The 19,586-nt window shown below is 36.2% G+C and overlaps 1 protein-coding gene across 15 annotated transcripts in view; it reads left to right on the forward strand.

Moving 5' to 3' along the window:
* Mctp (multiple C2 domain and transmembrane region protein) overlaps positions 1–19,586 on the forward strand; it is a 544,727-nt gene that overhangs the window by 508,211 nt on the left and 16,930 nt on the right. For 10 of the 15 annotated variants that reach the window (XM_083140853.1, XM_083140908.1, XM_083140918.1 and 7 more), the window contains 4 exons: positions 3,630–3,759; positions 7,746–7,844; positions 14,190–14,296; positions 16,605–16,812. In XM_083140853.1, the coding sequence (XP_082996979.1) occupies positions 3,630–3,759; positions 7,746–7,844; positions 14,190–14,296; positions 16,605–16,812 (544 nt within the window). Of the gene's footprint in view, positions 1–3,629; positions 3,760–7,745; positions 7,845–14,189; positions 14,297–16,604; positions 16,813–18,458; positions 18,736–19,586 lie in introns of all 15 variants that reach the window. The other 5 variants (XM_083140828.1, XM_083140891.1, XR_014443766.1 and 2 more) reach the window with 4 other exon arrangements.

Here is a 19,586-nt window from a genome sequence, read left to right on the forward strand (position 1 = left end):
GATAAAGATGATAATACTAAAGATGATTTTTATACAGAGTTAGAACAGGTCTTTGATAAATTTTCTCAGTATGATATGAAAATTCTGTTAGGTGACTGTAATGCACAGATTGGCAAAGAAGAGACATTTAAACCCACGATTGGTAAAGAAAGTCTTCATGAATTAAGTAATGATAATGGTATAAGATTGATTACTTTTGCAACCTCAAAGAATTTAATTGTGAAAAGTACCACTTTTAAGCATAAAGATATCCATAAATATACCTGGTCTTCTCCAGATGGTAAAACTCATAATCAGATAGATCATATTCTCATTGATAAGAGAAGGCATACTAGTATAATTGACGTTCATACACATAGAGGTGCTGACTGTGCCAGTGACCATTATTTAGTAATTGCTAAATTAAGAGAAAGACTCTCAGTGATAAATCATAAGCAACAAAATTTAAAAGTTCTAAAATTTGATACAGGAAAGTTTACTGATGAAAGAATTAAGAAAGATTACCAAATTAAACTGTCAAATAGATTTGATGTTTTGCAGGATTTAAATGATGATGAAAATATAAATGAAACAGACGTAAATAAGAATTGGGAGCACATACGTAATGCAATAGAATCAGCAGCTAAAGAAAGTATAGGATACCATAAACCGATAAAAAGTAAGCCATGGTTTGATAATGAATGTCATAATCTAATAGAAATAAGAAATCAGGCTAGATTTAGGTGGTTAAATAACTCTGATGATACAAATCTAAACAATTATAATATAATAAAGCGAGAAGTTAACCGCACATTTAGAAGTAAAAAAAGAGATTACTTGAAAACCAAAATTAACGAAATTGAAACAAACAGCAAAAATAAAAATATCAGAGATTTATATAAAGGTGTAAATGAGTTTAGAAAGGGGTGGCAACCTAAAGTAAACTTGATAAAAGATAAAGATGGTGATTTTCTAGCTGACCCAAGTGATATTCTAAATAGATGGAAGAACTACTTTAATGACCTTTTAAATGTCCATGTAGGAGATAAATCAGAAGTGAATGAAGTACACACAGCAGAACCTTTAGTTCCAGAACCTAACTTGACTGAAGTTAAAGATGCTATTAAAAGGCTAAAGAATAACAAAGCACCTGGCATTGATTTAATACCAGCTGAGTTAATTAAATATGGTGGAATTTCATTAATATGTCAAATTCATAAATTAATTTGTTTAATATGGAATAAAGAAGAAATCCCTCAACAGTGGAAAGAATCCATAATTGTTCCTGTGTTTAAAAAAGGTGATAAAATGAACTGCAATAATTACCGTGGAATTTCTCTACTCTCAACAACATATAAAATATTATCTAACATTCTTTTAACAAGACTAACCCCATATGCTAATGAAATTATAGGTGATTATCAATGTGGATTTAAACGTAACAGATCAACTACAGATCAAATTTTTCACATCAGACAGACACTTGAAAAAAGTGGGAATATAATCAAAATGTCCATCAGCTATTCATTGATTTCAAAAAAGCATATGATTCGGTCAAAAGAGATAAACTATATAATATATTAGTAGAGTTTGGAATACCTAAGAAGCTTGTTAGTATGATAAAAGTATGTACCAGTGAAACAGAAAGTAAAATTCGTGTGGGTATTAATATGTCTGACAAATTTACAATTCATGATGGGTTAAAACAAGGAGATGCATTATCTCCATTGCTCTTTAATTTTGCCTTAGAATATGCTGTTAGGAAGGTAAAAGAAACTAAAGAAGGACTAAAATTAAATGGTGTGACTCAGTTGTTAGCATATGCAGATGATGTAGACTTACTGGGGGATGATGTGAATACAATTAAGAATAATGCTAAAATATTTTTCAAAACTGCTAAAGAGATAGGTTTGGAAGTTAACAAAGAGAAAACTAAATATATGCTTACAGGCCGAAACCAAGTGTTAGGTAGTAATCAAAATCTAATTATTGATAACAACTCGTTTGAACCAGTTTCCAAATTCAAATACTTAGGAGTAATATTAACAAATGAAAATTATATTAAAGAGGAAATAAAAAGTAGGCTTAATTCAGGAAATGCATGTTACTTCTCTCTTCATAAACTTTTGTCTTCTCGTTTAATATCTAAGAAACTAAAAGTTAAAATATACAAAACAGTAATTTTGCCTGTAGTATTATATGGATGTGAAACTTGGTCTCTTACATTGAAAGAGGAACATAAATTGAGAGTATTTGAAAATAAGATCCTTAGGAAAATCTTTGGACCTAAAAGGGATGAGGAGACAGGTGAGTGGAGAAGGTTACATAATTTAGAACTACATAATTTGTATTCATGTCCAGATATTATTAGAATGATTAAATCAAGAAGACTTAGGTGGGCAGGCCATGTGGCACGAATGGGAGAGGAAAGAGGAGTTTACAGGATTCTTGTTGGGAAACCTGATGGTAAGAGACCTGTAGGAAGGCCAAGACGAAGATGGAGGGACAACGTTGAGATGGACCTAAAGGAAATCGGTAGTGATGGAAAAGAGTATATAGATCTTGCTCAAGATAGGGAAACATGGAAGGCCTGTGTTGCTGCAGCCATGAACCTTCGGGTTTAAGAAGGCTAGAGAGTTAGTTAGTTAGTTAATTTTAAATAAAAAAATAATGTGGTCAATTTTTTTTTATCTGAAATAAAACAGACTGCTTCTTTTCACAGCTAAGTTGCTATATTACAACAATGTAACATTGAAAACATCCATTATATAACAGATTTTTTTGTTTAAAAAATTGCTAACCATTCTTATAACTGTATCTTTAGTCAAAATGAAAATAAATGTCTGATGAAGGGAGCGTGTGTTCTTCTGAAACGTCACAACGAAAAATTGTTTTCTTATGCTTGTAATAACCGTAAACTACAGGAAAATAATTGTTTTATTTGATTTGGGTTCTTTTACATCACTTTTCTGCCACTTTTGACTAATTGTGGTTATGTATAAACAATTGTACTGTGGTTTTGCAAGCATCGTTGCACTACAACATGGCATGGTGAGATGGAATTATTATTTTCAAAATAATATAATGTTTGCACTCACATAATATTTCATATACTACCAATTTTCATAGAAGATGATGAGCTAAGTAGTTACCCATGAAAACTAGGAGCTTTTCTAACCATTCAAGGGTAATTTAGTAAAATACTACACATTCAACTTTTTATTTGCTCAGAATGAATTGGTTTAAAAACACTAGAGATGCAAGCATATTTTGTTTATTCCATATGTGGATTTTTTTGAACCTTATATTTCATCTGCCATTTTTGTTTAAAACTTGACAGTTTCCTCCTTATAATCATAATAATCTATAATTGCGAACATTATAAAGTTAATAATAAAACCCCTTTTCAAAGTCCACATTATGCATAGTTGGGCTAATCAGGACTCTATCTACAGTTTAAAGTTGGACCTGAACAATTGTGCAATATACCTCCATTGGGAATTGAACATGGAACCCCTTGATCACAAAGTGACAATATTCTCCACTACAGTATCAGGGAGAACATTGTAAAGCATCACCAATAATAATAATAATAATCACAGGAAAATTTTGGTAAAAATCATGTATAAACGTGGTGTATTTTATTGCAGGAGCTGTTTTGAATGGGAATCGACACCTAGAAGTATTGTTGCCTTTGTACTCTTCATGGTCCTGAGTTACTATTTTGAGCCATACATGATACCTTTTGCAATGTTACTCATATTCTTGAAGAACTACATAGTAAGTAAACCTTGATTAAACATATTAAGAAATTATGTGTAATTTATGTGGCTATTCGATATTTGGGTGTCAACCTTCCACACAGCAAATAGTATATTTATGCTGGATCCTGGCCAAGGTCTATATTTAGGTGGTCTGGACCCACTAAATACCTGTACAAGACTGGACTTCACTACAAATTTCATGGTTTATTTTTAATGGGATCGAAAAAAAAAATCATAATCATTTTGTAACCACCATGAGTGCCCATTATGGGGTACAAATGTAGTACAATTGTAGAGTGCACACTAGAGTACTGCATGGGACCACTTTTGCTCGGTCATACTCGTTCCAGTCCCCCATCCTCTAGCATATACAATGGAATATCATTTTAATGTGACAATAATCGTAGAAACCTTTATATATTAGGCACATCCAGAAAGTAAGTTTCCCATTCGCCCACAGGTGGGAGGGCATGCGTATTGAAACCAGTTTTGCACATGCGTGAGAGGCACATGCCCTGACTAGTGAATGTCTTAGAAGATTCTTCCCGAAAGTCCTCAGTAGCATTGCGGCAGTGAAGAAACATGGCGGCTCATATTCCTTCTCCTGCCGCGTGCGAGGTTCATTCGGTGATCAAGTTTTTGAATGCAAAAAACATACAGCCGATCGAAATTCATCATCAGCTGTGCCAAGTGTATGGGCCAGACGTCATGAACAAGCAGATGGTGCGTCGTTGGTGTAGGACATTTACTGAAGACCGGCAAAGTGTGCATGACAATGAGCGCAGTGGGCAGCCATCGGCCATTATGGACGAGCTTGTGGAGCAGGTGCAGCAGTGCATATTGGAGGATCGTCGCGTAACGATTACAGAACTAAGCAGCCATTTCCCGCAGATTTCTCAGTCATTGTTGCACGACAGTGTTACCAAACACCTCTTGTTCCAGAAATTGTGTACCCAGTGGGTTCTGAAACAACTGATGCCCGAACACAAAGGAAAATGCATGGGCATGCATGACAGGTTCGGTTGGGAGGTGTTCGATCATCCATCGTACAGCCAGGATCTCGCTCCCAGTGATTACCACCTGTTCTTGCACCTAAAAAATTTCCTGTTCAGTCATCATTTTCACAGTGACGAAGAAGTTCAGATGGCTGTCACACAGTGGTTCGGCACCCAGGCGGCGGATTTCTACAACGCAGGTATACAGAAGTTGGTCCCACGCTACGACAAGTGCCTCAATTCCAGTGGGAATTATGTTGACAAGTAACTGGACAAGTCCTGTATCTGCGGTAATAAATCATTGAATGAAATAATGTTTCCTTTTTGTGCACGACCCCAGAGAAACTTACTTTCTGGATGCATCTAGTAAAATATCTGCCCTGATAGTTTCAACCTATAATCCTTTATTTCATTTTCATATATCACTGTATTGGTAAGATAGACTAAACTACATTTTCACAAGGAGATGATGACTATGTTCACGTAAGTTTCAATTTTGGTGCGTTTTTCATTTCCCAATCCATAGATGAAGGCCCACAGACAAATTATGGTTATACATGTAGGGCTTCAAGTGTATTCTGCTCGTCTTGCCTGTTTGAGCATTATATGCTCAAGTAAAGAAGCTCTAAATGTAATCCATGCAAAGTACAGGGTGGAGCACAAAATGTCATCCATTACAAATGACATATACTTTTCATACTGTTGGGTGTTGGAGTATTATATTTTCATACAATACAGCTTGGTTTATGCATGGTTCAACAGATGGCAACAAAAAAACATGGTAAAAAACAGTTGTTTCCTTCCACATTTATTGCCAAGCAGACTTCCCATCGAAACCCAATGGTTTATGCAAGACAGAACTCACCCGCATACAGTTAACATTGTTTTGGACTTCCTGAACAATCAGTTTGGCCTTCCTATCATGTCCAATGTCCAATTGTTTTCTAGAACGTTTTCCGGGTGGAGCTATGCCTCCCCCCCCCCCACAGCCCCCATATTAACCCATGCGACTTCTTCTTGTGGGGCTACCTAGAAGAGAAGGTGTACCTACAGTGAGCTGTAACTATAGAGCAACTGTAAGCCAACATCATTACCTTTTACCAGGGATTGGGAGAGGATTTGTGTCACTGAGTTGTCAGTAACATGAGAGTCCATCTGGAAGAGGTTCTGCAACAAGAAGGTGGACATATTGAACATGTACTGCATACTGGCTAGCTGTCCACATTGTAGTAGGTGTAATCCAATTTCTTAGTACTACGTATTTTGTATAATAAACGATGTACAAACCATTTTCAATGGATGACATTTCGTGCCCCACCCTGTATTTGGTGCTTGAGCGAAATCCTCTCCTTGCAGCACTCTAGTGCACACATTGCAGATGCCTGTGATGGCTCTTAGAGGTTCCAGTGAGTGAGAGAGAGGAAAGCCCTTGAAAAATGATATTTTCTATCCTGTATGTGTGCAACCATATAGCAGAGATTCATGGTTGCTACGGTCATTTACTTTTTCTGACGAATTACACGTGAAAAGTGATAGTACACTATGGAAACAGTATCATGCCAGCAAAGACACAGGTAGGATAAAGTTGCTGGCTTTAACATATCCACCTTAAATTGTGCATGTACCACCATCCATACAATAGGTTCTACATCTTATTTTATGCTATTGTATTGAAGCAGGGCTTCAAATGTTTTGTCTAGCAGTTTTCACACTCTGGAGGTCACCCTTGATTGGTCACACAGCCTGTCTATAACATACTAAAAATTTTGTCACTTTACAGTACGAAAAACAAATGTCGCAGGCAAGGTTCCTTCTCCTGAGGCCCTCTTCATGCTGTAAGAGTTCATAATTGTTGTATAGTAACACATTGGTGAACCCCATATAATAATAATATTAATCCATGGCTCGACAGCAATGGAAGGACCTTGACCTATCTCCCAACTTCCAGTCTCCCTCCCACAATCCTACCTAGAAGTGTGGAGTTCTTTAACCGGCAATGGGACGACGTGAGGTCAGCACATCAAACCCTCAGCCATTATACGAGATTTTCCAGACCGGATTACACTACTCACTCGTAGCTTCCCAATTTCCTCACGATCGTCAGTTTCCACCAGCCCTCTACACAGGCCAAGAACCCAGAGACTGAACCCAGGTGGACTCTAACTCATGCCGTCCCGCAGTCGGAGCCCAAAGCACAGCACCTTAGACTTCACGGCCACGGAGGAGGACGGTGAACCCCATATAGTGGATTTGAATCCAAGGGGAGGTGTTGACACACACATTTCCTTTGCTAACCTTTTATGCTCTTCATCACAGTTTAACTGCTAGTAGAAATTTGTGAAAGCTCTTAATGTGAACTAACTTTACACATTATTGTAGTAAACCTGTTTGAGGTAAGTGCACTTTCGATTATTTTCCCTTTGGTTTGGAAACTACCAAGAGGAACAAGAGGTCTTTAGCCAATGTTCACAATCTTTTTGAGGAATTTTGCTCCCTATGCAAAGTCACAGATATACCACTGGCTGTGACCAATAGTTTTGAATAATAAATGCTTCAGCTGTTTACAATCTCTGCTTCTTTTTGCACATTTTGTTTTCCTACATGCTCTTTCCAAAAATAGACCTTTTTTATTTTGTATCTGTAGGAGAATTATATCAAGTGCAAGTATGGGCAATTAATATTGTCAGTATTTGTATCGTCTTTTGCTTTTCAGATAATGTATATGAGGAATTTTGCTCCCTACGCAAAGTCACAGATATACCACTGGTTGTGACCAATAGTTTTGAATAATAAATGCTTCAGCTGTTTACAATCTCTGCTTCTTTTTGCACATTTTGTTTACCTACACGCTCTTTCCAAAAATAGACCTTTTTTATTTTGTATCTGTAGGAGAATGATATCAAGTGGAAGTATGGGCAATTAATATTGTCAGTATTTGTATTGTCTTTTGATTTTCAGATAATGTATAAGTTGCAAGTGATTCACAAATTTCTTTTTCATTTTACATGTTTTACAGGTGCAATCCTTGACAGGGTGTTGGATAGCTCACGAGGAAGAGGATGAACCTCTTGGTGAAGATGAAGATGACGACGAAGATAAGGATAAGGTTGGTTGCCTTGTTTTCCCTTTCGAACACATTTCAAGAGAAATTTTCAGTTTCGGTACTACGATCCCTTGAAAAAAAAAATACATTTTTATCCTGTATGTATGCAGCCATGTAGTTCATATTTGCAATGTGTGTATATGTGTGTGTGTGGGGGGGGGGGGTTGTTTGTATTGCTTCTTGAAAAATTATGTTCAGATACTCTTCATAAGTCTATTTGCTATGGTTACACAAGTGATAATTGTGCAAAGTTAATAATTATACCTATTAGAATAGAATAGAATAGAATGGTCTTTATTTAAGCAGGTGTGTTTCAGCCTCATGTGCTGTTCTTACAACCAACCCTTGTCAAAGATACAATAAATGAATAAAAACAAAGACGAAACAAACACATTGATCATGATAATACAATAAAGATAATAAATAGATTATGCAATAATAAAATGATACATTGAATTGCAGGGTGAGTCACCTAAAATTACCACCGGAAATATTTTTTGAACAATAACGAATATTGAAAAACTGCTTTCACAGATATAAAGGTATAAGAGGGGCTCATGAAATTAGTGGACACAATACATTCAATTACATAAGGAAGTACGATTTTCAAAACAAACATATTTTTTTTTTAAATTGAAACCAGATTTTATTTTTAGCTCATTTGAAAGTACGGAAAAACTCATTAAGAATAGCCTTTGTTATATTGTAATACGTCAACTAGTTCTCAAGTAATTGTAACATGAAGTTGATGCTTGAAACAAAAATTCTCACAAGTTCATTCATGTGTTGTAACATACATATCCCCCTTCTGATGCCATTCATGTATCGTAACAAACATGTTACTCTCCTGCATACTATGCGTTGTGCTTAGGAAAGTTGTTACATTCCAACAACTACGGGTTACAATGAAATGTGTAGTTTGCACATAAGTAAGTTTTGACAAATTATCTAAAAGGTTCTGATACATCTTTCTGAGTTAACAAATATTTTTACATTAAAAAGTATAAATTTTTAAACATTCCTCCATAAGTTGCATACATAAAGGTTAGTACTTCTACTTTTAATTGGTATTCATTCATTTACATCATAATTTTTAGTACATAGAAACAATCAGCTCTTCTCGTTTGGTCATAACAAATCTTTGTTTTCAACTTTTAAACTTTGAACCTTATACATTTTTTCTTTCTTTCTAATTGATTTATCAAATATAGCAAGGGAGTAACTAAGTACACTGATTAACCTGATGTTTGCGATAGTGTACGTACGCCAGAACTGTTGCTGAGAAAATAGTATTTTCAAACTCTGAAAAGGCCGAGATGATGCTTATCTATGGTGAGTGGAGGAAAAATGCAGCACAAGCATGCAGGCTGTATGCACGACGGCATTTGCACTCTGATCTGCCGACAGGCATAGTGGGGATGCGTCTTCAGGCTCAACTTCATGTTACAATTACTTGAGAACTACTTGACGTATTACAATGTAAAAAGTAAAGGTAAAGTGCTCCCCTGTGCTTAGCACCATGCCATGAAGGCGTATAGGGGGTGTGGGGGTAATGCCCCACACTTTCTTGATCCGGTCATGAGTGGGGGTGATGTGATCAGCATCACGCCCCTGACTGCCTTTACCCCCCCCAGGTACCCATGTTATTCGATGCTGGGTGTGCGCCGGGGCCGCTTCCAACGTTAGAAAAGTTCCCGGATTTGAACCGGCTGGGGATCGAACCCGGGACCTTTAGCATGGTAGTCAGATGCGTTACCGACTGAGCCACCCAAACACTATTCTTAATTAATTTTTCCGTACTTTCAAATGAGCTAAAAATAAAATGGAGTTTCCATTTTAAAAAATCTACGTTTGTGTTGAAAATTGTACTTCCTTACGTACTTGAACATATTGTGTCCACTAATTTCATGAGCCCCTCTCATATCTTTATATCTGCGAAAGCAGTTTTTCAATATTTGTTGTTGTTCACGAAATATTTCCAGTGGTAATTTTAGGTGACTCACCCTGTATACTGTTGTGTAAAGATAAGTAATAAGTCTTCAGTAGTTCATTGCCTGTGTGCTGAAAAGGGGGGGGGGGGGGTGTTAGGTATGCATTGTATGATGTGTAAGTGCAGGTGCAATTGTTAACATATGAAAGTTAATGTAGTTGTTGGGACAATAGTAATTTCTTTAGTTTTTTCTTAAAACTTGGATGGCAAATAATGTTAGTTAATGGTGCAGGCAGTTTGTTCCATTCCTTGATCCCTGTAACAATGAAGGACTTGTTATAGGTGGCGGTTTTATGTTTGGGGATTTTTAGATTGTGCTTCTTGTGGATATTATGTTCTGACTGATGTTCTACGAGAACAGATCTTATCGAATAAGTATTTTGGGGAACCACTCTTAAGTACTTTGTGCATCAAGGTGAGTATTAAGTATTTTCTTCTATTGTTAATATTTAGCCAAGAAAGTTTCTTTAAATAGGGGGATACATGTTCTTTCTTTTTATGTTAAATATGAAACTTATACAACAGTTCTGAATTTTTTGAAGTTTATAATTTAGGCCCTGGGAGATACTACTGTACACTGGAGTGCAATAGTCTAATGTGGATAGGATGAGTGCTTGCCTAAGGTAATCTTTAACATTAGCATCCAGAGTATGTTTTAAATGATACAAAGATTTATGTTTCCCCATACAGTTTTTCACAATAAATTCTACTTGTGCCTCCCAATTTAAGTGCCTACCGAACACAATCCCAAAGTTTTTGCTTGTATCCACGCTTAGTGGTATACTGCTGAGAGTTGGAGGAGAAAGTTGCGTTTTTGTGAAGTTTTTTAAGTTTTAATTGAAGGGAGTTTCTCCATGACCAATTTGCTACAGTTTGGTCATCGCATTATCGTAGTTTTCTCTATTACACTGAATATAGATTTGAGAAGAATCATCATACTGATGGTAGACGCAATATTGGATTGCATGGTTGAAATCAGCTACGTAAAACATATATAGTAGTGGACCTAATATACTTCCTTGGGGGATGCCTTGTTGAACAGCCAACCATTTAGAGTATTAACCCTGTAATGCCCAAGGTACTAACTTGTTAAGTTCCATAATTACATTTTCGATTTTTTGGACCCTTTTGGACAACATATAACAAATATATTCGATTTTTTAATTTTTTTTAATTTTCTAAAGAAATAACAATTTTGTTGCATTTATGATACACTGGGCATTTATTATTATTACATTTACAAAAGAATCCTGTTCGATGCCCACACGTGAGCAGTTACAATACAATAAGATAAATACTCACATGACTTCTGTTACACATGATAGTTGTAAAAACAATTTCTGTCTTTGTTGAGGCATAGATTTACTTTACATTTAATACAAGATACATATGTGTAACCCTGAGGACAAAATTTACATCGTTGTCGATTATTTTCCCATTGAGGAAAATGATTTACTGCGTCTCTCCGTATCTCTTTCATTGGACCATGCGATACTGCCTTCCTCTTTTTCACTTCAGGTGGAATTTGAGAAAGTCTACCTTTTCGTGCTTTGAAGCTTACAAGAGATTCTGCCACAAGGGCTTGAAATTTTCGGAAGGGTAATTTGTCCTTATGTGGTATACTACGGAATTTGCTGTCTCTGCAGTATAGAAGCCATGCATTCACAAGAGCACTAGTTAGAAGATGATACCACAAGTACATATACCACCTTCGACTCTTTATGGAATATTTGTACAAGCTTACTAAACAATTATGAAGATCAATGCCACCCATTATTGAATTGTACTCTTGTATGATGTTTGGGCATGGTACATTTAGAAATTGCTTCATTTTCTTTTCCCATCTTCTAACTTCTATTACTGGTTCCAAACTAGCATAGGTAGATATGATTATCACACTACGATTGTCATACCATTTCACTATCAATATTCTGTCATCTGTGTCTCTTCTATAATCAAAAGCTCCTCTGCCATTTTTCTTCAAATCTTTGTCACATAGTAGAGGACATCCATGTAACCATGACACGTATGGTGCCCAAATAATGCAGCCCTTCTTCCAATAGTTTATCGGCCAATGGCACAGAAGAGAAAAAATTGTCAGTACAAACAATGTAGCCTTTGTTTCTTGGTACTTGCGAAGTCATTTTGAAAACAGTGTCTCCACCCAGTCCGTACAAATATTGATTGTCTGACTTGCCTTCATAAACTTCAAATTGGTGAAGAAATCCTGAGCTACTTGCTCTTCCCCACAATTTAAATCCCCATGGATGGGGTTTACCCTTTATATATTGTCTTAACCCTGGACTTCTTGTGCCTGTGAATGGCACAATGATTTCATCAACACTTTGATGTTGTTCTTGACTAATTTTTGCAAAATTATTTTGTAATTGGGAAATGAATGGACGAAGTTTCCACACTTTGTCCTTTTTCTGATCATCTGACACCTCTGCATTATTTGTAAAATGAATGTACCTACACAACTTTTCAAACTCATTCCGAGACATTACATCTGCAACAAGGTGATACCTACACTCTCTCTCCCAGTAAGATCGAATGTTAGGCATCTGAGCAAGACCCATTCTAAAATACAAACCAATAAACTGTTCAACGAGTTTGGAATTTACAACATACACAGAACCAGTTTCTTGCAAATAATATATACTAGTTTCTTTGGCTATTTCTTCAATCATTTCACTAGTGATAAACTCTTTGAAGTACATGTATGGTGTCCACTCATCAGAAGAATGACATTCAACATTACCTTTAAATTCAGGGTATGGTTTATTCAAAGGTACCTTCCTCCATTTGTAGGAACTTTGTCTCTTACTAGAATTATTATTTGACCTGCTGTCGACACTGTTGCATGGATCTGATTCAGAATCCATACAGTCACTTTCATCTTCTGAATTTGATAGAGACTGGGTTTTGTTTTTAGGGACTTCAGCTTCTTCTTCTTCATCATCATCATCACTGAACTCAAAATCACTTTGGACATCATCAAGGGCACTAAGAATGTCTCTGGCATCAGTGAAATGACCTCGGTACTGTAAAATATACAAACAAAAGTCAGTTTAGTTGCTGCTTTATATTTTTTGTCACTACAGTTAATGATACATTATACAATGCATTGTGTATGTATGTGACATAACATTACAACAACCAAGGTTTACATAATTTATTCAACATACCAGATATGAAATTAATGCGAAATAGCATGTATATCATAACTTCTGCATGTACTTTCAAATTGTACCAAGAGCTTAGCTTCATTGACATATCTGTTTAGTTATAAAATGTCATTATAATCAATTGATAAACAGTCTGTTTATTATTATCACTTTCTGCTTAATGCCCCAATTATAATACTAGATTTCTTCTTGAAATATTTCTAAAGAAATGACACATGCAAAGATAAAAATTTAGAATTAGAATAAAACATAACTATTCCAAATAATGTACATTAGTTGCAGATATGCAACACTGGAAACATAGTTGCAGATATGCAACTCTGGGAACATATGGTGCAATTCTAAATGGAATTCCCAATGTTGCATTTGTGCAACATTTTTTATAACTATATTTTCTCAAAGAATGTACACTAAAATCACTAATATATAAAAGAAATGTGAAAACGAAATACTAAATTAACAGAAAGTAATTATCTCCCAAAGAAAACTCACCGTGATGCGTTTGGTTTGTCCATGCAAAGATGACCCAGACGTGCCTGGTACTGCATCCATATTGAAACAACACACAGTGACAATTGGCTAACAGTTTTCGATGACGGTAAAGGTTATATGTCAACAAAATATGTTTTTTGTACAGCACAAAAGTCAAACTTATCCATAGACATTTCATATTACTAGAGAACTCTATACAAAACTTTAAAATCGGAATATGAGATTACGTTGCATATATGCAACGTATGGCATTACTGGGTTAAAACACATATAGCACAATTCTCCAAGGGATATCCACAGTGTCCAGATTAGATCTTTGGATATTATGGAAATCATTTAGACATTAATAAGATATCAGTCCTGGACCAATCCTGGATATCCAGAGAATATACAATCCTGGATATCCAGAGGATCTACAATCCTGGATATCCAGAGGATCTACAATCCTGGATATCCAGAGGATCTACAATCCTGGATATCCAGAGGATCTACAATCCTGGATATCCATGGAATATAAGGTATTTGTCCACATGTTATGTGGAAAGATTCATTCATAGTGTCTAATCATTCAGCTGTATGTTAGGACTCAAACTCTGTGATGCAGTCTTGTGATCATAACTTGCAAATATCAACCTCCCCTCTTTTTTTTGTACTAACTAATGCAAATGTATTCTTTAGGAAGAAAAGAAGAGTTTGAAAGAGAGACTGCAAGCCATCCAGGAGGTAACCCAGACTGTGCAGAACTCCATAGGCTATATTGCCTCCATTGGTGAGAGCATAAAGAAGTGAGTTGGTGCTATTTTTAACATATGTGGCCTGTATTGGATGTTAATTCTTGTATATAGTTTTCACAGATGTGAACATTACTTCAATGTTTAAACAATGAATATACTTCAAAATGCTCTTTAAAACACCTGAAGAGCTTCCTCAATGACATAGTAGCAATATTGTAGTCTTGTAATCAAAGGGTCTCAGGTTTAATCCCCAGTTTAGGCTTATTTTTGCTTCATCTAATTATGAATGTTGATACAGCCAAAATATTGTGTACTAACGGGGTGCCAAAAAATACACATCAGTGTTCGTACACACTGCACAGCAGTCTTTAAAATTTTACCTGGCAACACTGCCATCCTAATCACACCACCTCCAACTGTGCACCATTCACATCGATGCATTCCTGCAATCTCGTCCTGAAACCCGAAATGGCTTTCCAGCGCTGCTCATCGAAATGCCCCGCAATGACTGCATATATCTTTGCTTTGAGGTGATCAAGATCTCTTGGCTTTAGCATGTGCACTTCCATCTTGACATTTCCACACAGTCAAAAGTGACACAGAGTCAGATCTGGCGACCTTGAGGGCTATGGTGTGGGTACTTTGCAGCCAATCCACCTGCCTCCGAATTTTGATCCAGGAAGTTTGACTGCAAGAGCGAATTAGGGAGGTGTCCTGTCTTGCTGGAAGTGTTTGTCTTCTTGATACCAAGTACAATCAGCTGGGAAAGGAAGAATGTCTGCAGCCTGTTGAGGTTGGTAGCGCCCATCACAATATCTTCCTCTGAGAAGAAGAGCCCGATTAGGTGATCAATCGTCACTACGCACCACACTTTCAATTTTGGACTATCCCTCTCGAAGGTTTGGAATTTGTGCACCAGAATGCATGATTTCAGTTTTGCATACCACAAAACCACAGACTTCTCCTGAATCAATGGCATCTTGGAATCACTTGATCCCTCGCAGTCACATGATCCTCTCAACATACAGTCTTGCCAAGTAAAACAAGGTTTTTAAAGTCTTTAAGGTGAGGAGTTACAGTTACGCACCATGTGTGCATTTATTTCAGTATCTTTGGAATGGGCACTGCTACTAAAAAGGAAAACCTAGGCATATGCAAGAGTATGATTTTCTCCCCATGTTGCAAGTGGAAGTTTTTTCTATGTCTATTATTAAGCTAGACACAATACTAGAGAAATATGATGAGTGAGTATTTTCAGAGTACCATGTATTTTTTATGGAGAAATAAAACTCAACATCTTCAACTTCAAGTTGAAGCTAATCAAATGGAAGTATCGACTTTTCCAGTGGTCAAAATTATCATCAATCTGTCGTGTTCCCATTGATACCTTTTTCTATGCCATCGGAAGTTTGATATTCCCAAGAGAAGATATCAAATAATACTCCCATAAGCACAATGCATTTCTCCTTGCCTCCTATGGCCATCCTGGCAGTGTTGCCATACCTGATGTGCATAAAAGAGCTAAATTTCAGCTTAAATGCAGTTAAAACTGACTATCAAGGAGATAGATTTATGAAGGCTGGATAAAGTGTGTTGTAGGGTAATTTTAATAATTTTAGTAATTTAAAGTAATGACAATTTATTCTTAGTTTTCCGGCGACATCACCCATCTCAATAATCCACCAATGGTCTATTAAATCGAAAATAAAGGAGTCAAGAATAACAACATTGTCTGATTGATTTGTTGTTTTAAGTCCACTTTATGCACAGTAAGGCTATTCACGACTGCACCTACAGTTTAAAGTGGGATCCAAACCACTATGTACCTCCACCAAGTATCAAACCCGGGACACCTTGATTATAAAGCAACGACGCTACCACTGTGCCATTGGGAACAATATTGTCATCTCCACAGTAATATAAGAGAAGTAGCTGGGGGGAGGGGGGTATATTGGTGACGCAGCCAATATAACAATTTCACGTCAAGTGCAAAATTTCATATACTCATGGCAAAAGTTGGTCTCTGTGAGCTGGAGCCAGCGATGGCATCATATTGGGTCATGGGGGCGGGCACCTCAGTTCACAGCCAAAATAGTGCATGAAAGACTCCAAAAGAGCTAAGTTGACGACACTAAATTGGAGAGCAGAGCCTGGCAGAAACTGTCCTTAAAGACTGCTGTGCAGTTCAAACTTTATTTCACTGAAGTACCTCTGTTCGTTACAAAGTTATAGTGAATTTAATTGTGGGAAGGACTTTAGGAAAGCCCTGTATTTATTGTATATAATTGATATTCCAGTTTTGAACCCAAATTAAATTCATGATCAAGCTTAATTTGATTCCTACTTCTTTCTCTTTTAGTACGTTTAATTTCACTGTTCCATATCTGACCTATCTGGCCATCATGATGATCACAGTGGTGGGTGTGGTGCTGTATTTTGTGCCTGTACGCTACCTCATCATGGCATGGGGCATCAATAAATTTGCAAGGAAGCTAATTCGTCCACACACGATTCCAAACAATGAAGTCTTGGATTTCCTTTCAAGGGTGCCAGATGATGAAGAACTGGTAAGTGCCAAATTATGTCTTCTGTGTGGTTCTGGTTATAATTGAATGCAGCAGCTCCATGTAGTCTAGCAGTTAGTATATAGATATACATAACTGTATATCCGCCATTCAAATTGTAGTTGAGCATGAATCTTTTGTTTATTTATGTATTCAGCACTTCAGACACTTAAGTATATGAGTAACCATTAGCTTTCGCACTGCTACTGCCCTGCATGATATATAAACTGTAGATTAATCAGTGAAGTTAAATTTTTACTAGTTGCTGTTTCAAGCCCTTTATTTCCTTACTTGTAGTAGCTAAAGATCTAGTGTGGCACCACTAAAACTTCTACCAAAATACTCTCTACAAGCCAATGTAGTCCTTTAGTCTCTATTCTCTTTGAATTTTTAAGCTCAAATGGTAAAATGTAGTGAGTAACTAGCAGCCTAACCTAGTGCTAGTTGTAGTACATTTAAATTTTGGTGATTTAGTAGTAGTTGTAGCATATTGTAGAGGAACTTTGCATCAAGTTACTAAGTTGTTTCTAACTACTTTCTCTTATACTTTGTTTTTGCTTTGTCGCATGAACTTGCCATTTCGTTTTAGATAACTGAGAGAGCAAATTTAGAATTATTTGTTCTGAAGAACAAGGTTAGTTTTCTCTAGAAACAATTGGGGTGATACTTAAGTGGAGCAGCTGATGTCATAACAACCCTATGAGCTTCTTTCTATAAGCTCGAGAAATGTAGCTTACCCAAGTTTTGAAAATGCCAAAAATGGCAGTCTGGTTCTCCACAATAGTGCATTATGGAAAATACACTAAAAACAGCATACAATGAACATGCTAATTATGACATTTTTACAAGTTTCTCACTATCATTATCAAGGACAAGAAAGGAGGGAGGTTGAAACATTAGATTTCTAATGTGCTTGCAAGGTGTCCACTGACTCCATAAACCTTGAATTCTAGGAATTATGCAGGAATTAGTGGCACCAGGAATTGTGCATATCACAAGCATAAAAAATGTGCAGCGCAAATTGATTCAACTCTCATGAAATCTAGATATTCAGAAAGATTATTTTTGCTGGAAGAGAAGATACTGTTAAAACTATTCAGTTGTTGATGGTTCAAAACAAAACAGAACATTCACCAGATTCTTACCTTCGTTGTCATTTGTAGAGCAGTCATTTTACAGCAACTAAGATCTTGAGGCACAGCAAACCACACGAAATTAAACATCACACAATCAAAACTTGCATTCTTGTAAGCTATGATTTGTATGAAAATCTAGTGAGCTCTTTTCACATTGTTTGTTATTTTGTACAAGTATAAACATTCCCAAGTCTCTAACTCACTCTTCATGCAAAATTCATTAGGACAATCTTTTTTCATATCCGTAAACTATTCATGTACTTTCTAAAATTTATTTGTTACAAATCACAGCATGTGTATATATCTATAGATATAAACAGAAACTGTAAGGAAAATGAAAGAAATATTTTTAAAAAATTGTGTTTGATTTTTATCATATAAAGGGAATAGGTACATAGCTCTCTCTCTCTCTCATAGGTTTAATCTTTTAGTAAATTTTGCTTTCTTTTTCCTATTTTCTTTATGCTTTTTATGTTTAATTTGCCCTAAACCAGATGATGTTTATTTTTGTAGGTAATGTATTATTCTGTTCCACGTGTTCCTTCCAAAAAATGAGACCACTTTATAAGACCAGCAGGCTGTGTAAAAGTGAGTTATCACATGATGTGATGCATAATAATATCTGATGTTTTTATTGAGAAAAAAATGTCCAGAACTGATGTGAAGGTGCAAGCAGACTCTTTGGAGCAATGGAGACATGGCTGTTTCTAAGAGGTATAACTTGCAAAAGAAAAGTGTGAAGCATATGTTTGCAAAATGCTAGTGCAAACCTAAGTCTTTCTTGGTGCAGGTCAGTAAGTGGCAACTTCTACTTTTGTGATCACAATTCCTGCTTGATTGGGTGCATTGACTGTCCCCATTTTAACAAATGTATTCCTGATTATGTCTGAATTTACACAACTACAGCTTGACTGAGGATAAAATCCAAGAGCACCATTATCTGTAATTTACTGTCCAATATCACTTGCCTGACCTTACTCACTGACCTTGTGGTACAGAATTGGCAAAAAAATGTTGTTTCATGGTGCAAATAGTCAGTGAACCTCTACAAAAATACACTAATTATATAATTTATATTTTGGTCATTTTTACATTATTCTCTTCAATTAATCATAACAACGAGGATGAAGCTGGTTAAGGGTCATCACAGTGATGCATCCATGGTTGGCCATGGCTCAAACCTGAGGTTTCTGATTTAGTAGCTTGTAAACTTAAATGTGATCCTACTGCAAACAATAAATAATAACAAAGGCTATCTGTGAGTCGCCATGTGTGAATGTATGAATACATATTCAAACATAGTGACATAGTTGTGCAAGTAACTTTAAAAACAATAACACATTACCATTACTTTGCTTGTAAAAGTAACAGTACTTTCTATCTTTACAATAAAAAATAACAAGTATCATACTGTTCGCTGTGGTGGGCCTCTGCTTGTACCTGGATTACTATATCCTGTTGAATTCTGAAAAATGTGAAACCATTCCTCTTCCACAACAAGGCATGTTTTGTGCTGGTAACACCTTTCTCCAGTTTTGGATTCTTGAAGAGTAATGGAAGTAAAGCAAAGAATAAATAATCAACATTACTTGTAAAAAGTAACTAAGTACCATTGCACATTACTTCCTGCTGTAAAATGTA

This window comes from Lepisma saccharinum, chromosome 1 (assembly GCF_977018435.1).
Source record: "Lepisma saccharinum chromosome 1, izLepSacc3.1, whole genome shotgun sequence".
NCBI classification, from domain to species: domain Eukaryota; kingdom Metazoa; phylum Arthropoda; class Insecta; order Zygentoma; family Lepismatidae; genus Lepisma; species Lepisma saccharinum.